The sequence below is a fragment of the Pteropus vampyrus genome, unplaced genomic scaffold, assembly GCF_000151845.1.
Source record: "Pteropus vampyrus isolate Shadow unplaced genomic scaffold, Pvam_2.0 Scaffold379, whole genome shotgun sequence".
NCBI lineage: Eukaryota > Metazoa > Chordata > Mammalia > Chiroptera > Pteropodidae > Pteropus > Pteropus vampyrus.
Genome location: NW_011889160.1, coordinates 781,260 through 787,857, shown reverse-complemented (window position 1 = coordinate 787,857; position 6,598 = coordinate 781,260). Strand labels below are relative to the sequence as shown.

The 6,598-nt window shown below is 51.0% G+C and overlaps 1 protein-coding gene across 6 annotated transcripts in view; it reads left to right on the top strand.

Annotated features, from left to right (window-relative positions):
• CHST6 (carbohydrate sulfotransferase 6) overlaps positions 1-6,208 on the top strand; it is a 17,084-nt gene extending 10,876 nt beyond the window's left edge. For 3 of the 6 annotated variants that reach the window (XM_023523155.1, XM_023523157.1, XM_011379943.2), the window contains 3 exons: positions 243-741; positions 869-943; positions 1,673-6,208. In XM_023523155.1, coding sequence (XP_023378923.1) covers positions 1,689-2,876 — 1,188 coding nt within the window. In that variant the 5' untranslated portion in view covers positions 243-741; positions 869-943; positions 1,673-1,688 and the 3' untranslated portion in view covers positions 2,877-6,208. Of the gene's footprint in view, positions 1-223; positions 742-868; positions 944-1,328; positions 1,446-1,672 lie in introns of all 6 variants that reach the window. The other 3 variants (XM_023523156.1, XM_023523154.1, XM_023523158.1) reach the window with 2 other exon arrangements.
• Positions 6,209-6,598: the final 390 nt, after the last annotated feature.

The window sequence follows — 6,598 nt, the reverse complement described above, 5'->3', positions numbered from 1 at the left end:
GAAAAGGCTGGTTCTGAGGAATTCCAGGAGGAAGAAGATTAAGATTAGAAACAGGAGTGTCGAAGGGCGTTTCTCCATTGTACCTTGATCTTCAAGATGTTACTTTACCTTATCTTGGGATACACAAAGGAACAGATTATGAGCCTAAGAAATAAACACGGAGAGACAGTTGTGAGATCTGTTCTCCCTCCTGCACCCTGTCTGTCTGCTCTTTTTTTCTCAGTCCCCGCTCCCCCATTCAGGGACCTGGTTTGACTTGGTCGTCTGGTTTCCGACAGGAGGCTCAGCGTTCCTTTCTCTCTGTGGCACAAATGTGACATTCTTAAGATCCACTAAAGGACTCAGGGATGGTCGTGGGCTAGAAGTGGGCCTGGGAATTGTTGGGATTCCAAGCACAGGTGACCTCAGGATGTCTCATGTGGGTGGAGACCACCGGTGGTTCCTCCCCTCCAGACACAGCTCAACATTGCAACGGTGACATGGGGCATATGTATGGCACCTTACCAAGCCCTTTCCTCTTATGTGTTTGTAGCAGCATTCCTCACAACAATCCTAAGAGATTAAACGTTCTCATTTTCATTTTACAGAGGAGGAAATTGAGCCTTGGAGAAGTCAAGTCATTTGTCACAGATCTAATAGCTCCTAAGTGGCATTGGAGGGACTCGAAGCGAGCCTTCTCTCCTTCACCGAGCTGGAGAGACCAGCAGTTCATGCTCTTTGGGAAAATGTATCTAGCCCTTGGTCAGTGCTCAGGCCAACCCAGAGGCAGGGCAGGTCCACCCCCATGGTGGGAAGGCAGAACCCTCACAGTATTCAGGGCTATCTCCCCCTGTGGGGCTCTGATCCAGCCTCCTTCTTCCTTTCTCAGACCCTGAGGCCCTCTGGGCATCTCCTATGGATCTGTGATCAAGGTGGGCAGCTCTCCCAGCAGCCCCAGGCAGTGGTGAGTAACCTCAGCAAGGAAAGTATAGTGGTGCCCAGGAGCCTGACTCTGCTTTCACCTCCCCACTTCTCTGGCTCCATCCTCCCTCTCCTAAACTGGTTTAGTCTGCAGACTCACTGGGCTCTGGAAGTCCCCCTGAGTTATAGCAGCATTTGGTTCTTTGTCTATTTGATTGATTTGTTGACTTTTCATAACAAAAGTTGTATCTACTTCTTTAAAAAAAAATTCAAACAATGCAAAAGCACACTGTGTGGGAAGTGCAAGTTATCAGTTATGGGAGTTAGTACATCCCCCTCCCCACTGTGCTCATTGCAATACTCCAGTACCAGTATTATCCCCGGTTTACAGATGGGTAAACTGAGTCACAGAAATTGTTTCATCCAAGGTCACAGGCTAAGAAGTGGCTTATCCAAGATACAACCTAAGGGGGCCAAATCTCCCATCAAGCTTTTAAATTGAACAGTCTAAAAGCGTCTCTCTAAAAGAAATTCTTAAGCAAAAGGTAGGAATCCAAAACTAATATTTTCTCCAGATAGGGAGGGAAGGAGGCCGAGAGAGAGGGAGAGATTATTTCCCATAGTATTCTGCCGCTGGGCTTTTGCTCTGCATAGACTGGATGGTGGCTTGTTCACATTCCCAGGGCTGCTCCCTGCAATCACTGGGCAGGAGTTGGGGTGTAGGATGCGCGAGTTGGCTGCAGTTCCTAATGGCTGCACTCTCCTCCCCCAGGCCGCCAGCCAGCGGCATGTGGCTGCCACGCATCTCCAGCACTGCGGTGACCGCCCTCCTGCTGGCACAGACTGGCCTCCTGCTCTTTCTAGTCTCCCGGCCCAGGCCAACGTCCCCAGCAAGTGGTGAGGAGCGGGTGCATGTGCTGGTGCTGTCTTCTTGGCGCTCGGGCTCGTCCTTTGTGGGCCAGCTCTTCAGCCAGCACCCAGATGTCTTCTACCTGATGGAGCCCGCGTGGCATGTGTGGGCCGCCCTCTCGCAAGGCAGCGCCCCAGCGCTGCACATGGCTGTGCGTGACCTGGTGCGCTCGGTCTTCCTGTGCGACATGGACGTGTTTGACGCCTACCTGCCGTGGCGTCGCAACCTGTCTGACCTCTTCCAGTGGGCGGTGAGCCGTGCGCTGTGCTCACCGCCGGCCTGCAGCGCCTTCCGGCGCAGCGAAATCAGCAGCGAGGCAGTGTGCAAGCCGCTGTGCGCACGGCGGCCCTTTGAGCTGGCCCAAGAGGCCTGCGGCTCCTACAGCCACGTGGTGCTTAAGGAGGTGCGCTTCTTCAACCTGCAGGTGCTCTATCCTCTGCTTACCGACCCGAAGCTCAACCTGCGTATCGTGCACCTGGTGCGCGACCCGCGGGCTGTGCTGCGCTCACGTGAGCAAACGGCCAAGGCACTGGCGCGCGACAATGGCATCGTGCTGGGCACCAACGGCACGTGGGTGGAGGCCGATCCCGGCCTGCGCGTGGTGCGTGAGGTGTGTCGCAGCCACGTGCGCATCGCCGAGGCTGCCACCCACAAGCCACCGCCTTTCCTGAGCGGCCGCTACCTCCTGGTGCGCTTCGAGGACCTGGCTCGCTCACCGCTTCCTGAGATCCGCGCGCTCTATGCCTTTGCTGGCCTGAGCCTCACGCCGCAGCTGGAGGCATGGATCCACAACATCACCCACGGGTCCGGGCCCGGAGCGCGCCGCGAGGCCTTCAAGACCACATCCAGGGACGCGCTCAATGTCTCCCAGGCCTGGCGCCACACGCTGCCCTTTGCCAAGATCCGCCGCGTGCAGGAGCTGTGTGCCGGCGCCCTGCAGCTGCTGGGCTACCGGCCCGTGTTCTCCGAGGAGGAGCAGCGCGACCTCTCCCTGGACCTGGTGCTGCCACGCGGCCCGAGCAGCTTCAGCTGGGCATCATCCACTGCCACCCACCGCGGGCCTTAGGCCCCAGTTGAGGCCCTCACTTGTGGCAGTCGGTCGCCAGGGCTGGGACATTATTATGGAGGAGAGAGTCGGGGCACAGGCTGCTACTGGAGGGACCGGGAGTAGGAAAGGACTGTGTTCCCAAACTCCTTGTTTCTTTTTCCCCACTTCTTGACTTCCCTCGGTGTCCTCTTTGGGAGCTGGATTCCCATCAGGCACGCTATTCTTGGAAAGCAAAGCTCATGTCCCCACTTCCTCTGGACGCAGGGATGGTTCAGACACTTGACTCCTACTCAAGGTCTTTCTTTCCCCTTCTCTCTCGCCTCTCTTGTGATTCATCATCCAGCAGCTGAGAAGGGTGTCTCCTCCCTTCCTGGGCGTGGAGGGGGCACTGTGGTGAGCTGGCCCCCAAAGTCTGTACAACTCCCTACACACACCTCAGAGGCCATTCCTGCCGTGTCTCTGGCACCATTCTCCATCAAAGCCATTGACATTTATATTCACCTGTGTCTTCAGCAAGAAATCAGACAAAATGGCTCTTATCGTGTGATCTCCCTTAGCTTCTCTCTGCTCCATCTCCCAGGCCTCCCCCTTCCTTCCCCCCGACCCTCGCCCAGTACCTACCCATGAACTTTTGATTTGTCCTGACAGGAAAGATCCTAACTACAGAAATAAACATAATCATTAGCCTGTGTGATACAAATTAGAGTTTAAATCCTATAAAGTTTGACAAGCAAAACACAAGTGAAGAGACTTGTCCAAGGTCACTCAATGAGGAAGAGGATGAGGAAGGAGGGAGGTTTTGCTCTGGGGCTGCAGTGGGGAGAAGAGAATGAATGAGGTTTGCAGAGAGACCTGTCTCCTGGAAGGGCCAGATTTTTCCATCTCATTTGCCCTAGAGAAGAGCAAACAGCCACGGCTGGGCCACAGCTGCAGGATACAGGAAGTAGTGAGCTCTGAGTTCAGAGCGCAGAATCTAGAGAACCCCCTAGGTAAGCCTGGAGGAAGGCAGTGAAGAGGAAAGGTAGAGGGAGAGAATGCTGTGAGGCCTGGGCAGCAAGCCAGGGAGAATGTGTTTCAGAGCAAGAGGTTGGCAGCGGGATCAGTGTTTGGAGGGCAGGTCACAGGGTAAATGAAACTAGATCAGGTTTGCTATGAGTTTGGAGGGGAAAAAAAAGGCTCTGGGATTATTCTGTCTTCCCTTGGTCCTTCTGGGCCGGGCCTTGGAGGAGAGCAGAGTAAGATTCCTAACTGCAGGCCTAGCAAAGTCTTATTAAAGGGATGCTGGCTGGATGGGTACAGAGTGCTTAGTGAGCTCAGAAAGTGAGAGCCAGCAAGTGCCCAGTAAATGACTAACAGGGGGGAAAAAAAAAACCTCTCAAAACCTCTAGAAAGGTCAGGACAGGAAATGTGAGACCCCAAAAATAGAATACCCCAAATCTCTGGGGCACAGAGTTGGTTTGGGGACTGACAGTTGCCATCAGAACTGTGCCCATTACCTCTGGAAATACAGAAGTTGCTCTCACACTTGCTATCACTCACCAAAAGGGATTCTGGAGAGCTCTAGCTTCTGGTTCTCAGCCTGGGTGTGGCTTTAGATTGGTGGTACCCGGATTGTGGACCCACATCTTTGCTACAAAACAGGCAGGGCAAGGGGGAATGTAGCATTTTCTGCTTTTCTTGTAGGGAGCAGAGGTATATTGACTTTGAAGCTGAAACTTCAGGACTTCTCATTTGACTGTCCATCAAGCTATAGGAGCTTCAGGCTCTATAAAATCTAGATCTGCCCCTGCTCCCAGTATCATGGAGAAAGTATTTAAAACCCCAGATTTAGATGTGGTTCCATGGTGTAGCGGTTAGCACGTCTGCTTTACACACAGAAGGTCCTCAGTTCCATGCCACCCTGAACAAGCCCAATGTCTGATCTCGGAAACTAAGCAGGGTCAGGCCTGGTTAGTACTTGGATGGGAGACCACCTAGGAAGACCAGGTGTTGTAGGCATAAGTAATAAAAATACAAAAATAAAACCCTAGATTTATTAATGAGAACTCTGCAATGTAGAAAGACTAGGGTCATATAATTTAATATATGGGCTAAGACTCACACATCTTTGACTTCAATGCTTACACTCCTAACAGGTAAACTAAATTGGGCATGCAGTGAAGGACCCCACCATATAAAGATGGATGAGCAAGAGGTTCATGGTGCCAGAGACATTGATCCCTAGCAAGGTCCGTGAAGGCTTTTTTTTGAGGGGAGGGTTGGGGGGACAGTGGGCTGGGGCGTCGGAGCCTAGCCTGATAGAGGCATCACGCAAGTTTCATTTGCCTCTCTGTTCAGGTTACAGCCCCTATTGATGGCCACGATCAGTGGCCTTTGCTATATAATTTGTCCATTCTCACCTGACTCCTGAGGTCCCAGGGTGGGAATGACTGGCTCCCAGGCTTTGCTCCCTGCATATGGGGCACTCTGGGCAAGCCTCTGAGTGAGTTCCCTGGCTTTGGGGTGAACCCAGATCAAGTATCAGGACAGGAAGGCTATACCTAGTTGAGCACTTCAATGGGTGAGGTCCAGTGCCAGGCTCTGAGAACACAGTAGAGGATGGAGCAGTCGTAGCTCTTGCTCTTGTGGGCAGTGCAGACCCTATATAAATAATCCCTCAGATAAACATACAACCTTAAATGTTGATTGTGCTCTAAGAAACAATAAGAATGGGTAGAGGGTGACCTACTTTAGTATGAGGAGTCAGGAAGACTTCTTTGAAGAGGAAACATGTGGTCTGAATAAATGAAGGAGGAATAGGAGTTAATCATTTACAGGACGTAGAAACAAGCAGAGAAAAACTGAGGGACTGGGTCGTGGCTCAAGGAGCCTTGACTCCTTGTTGGTGCCCTCAGAATCACGGTTCCTTGATGAAATAGACACATTCCTGGGAATCCAGGCTCATGAGTTGGGAGAAGCCCCCAGAAGATGACCAAGTTTGTGAGTCTGTAGCAGTTTTTAAAAGAACTGCTGGGTCAAAGAACATTCATGTGTGAAATGGGAAACTGCCAAATTACTCTGAAAAGGAAATATCAATTTATACTCTCTGGAATGGTGGTGTCAAGAATGCCCTTGTCACCATCTTCTACTGACAACTCCCACCCTGCCACCCTCCTCTGCACAGAGTTAAATCAATCATTTTTCATTTTTACCTCCCTGATAAAATATTGTTTAGTGTTTAAAAAATGAGCTACCACGCCATGGAAAGAAATGGAGGAAACTGAGATGAATATTTCTAAGTGAAAGAGGTCAATCTGAAGAAGCTACATGCTGTATGATCCTAACAACATGACATTCTTGAAAAGGCAAAACTATGGACAGTGAAAAGATTAATGATTGTTAAGGGTTGGGAGTAGGGTGGGGAGGGATGAATAGTTGGAGCACAGAGGATTTTTAGGCAGTGAAAATACTTTGCATGATATTATAATAATGAATATATGTCATTATACATTCGTCTGACTCCAAAAGTGAACTCTAAGGTAAACTATGGACTTTGGATGATTGGTTATGATGCGTCAATGCAGGGTCATTCTTCATAACAAATGTACCATTCCGGTGAGCGATGTGGATAATGGAGGAGCCTATAAATGGGTGAGGGCAGGAGGTACGTGAGAAATCTCTGTACCTCCCTATCAATTTTGTTGTAAGCCTAAAACTACTCTTAAAAAAATAAAGAACTGGAGCAAAAAAGCCTCGGTGCC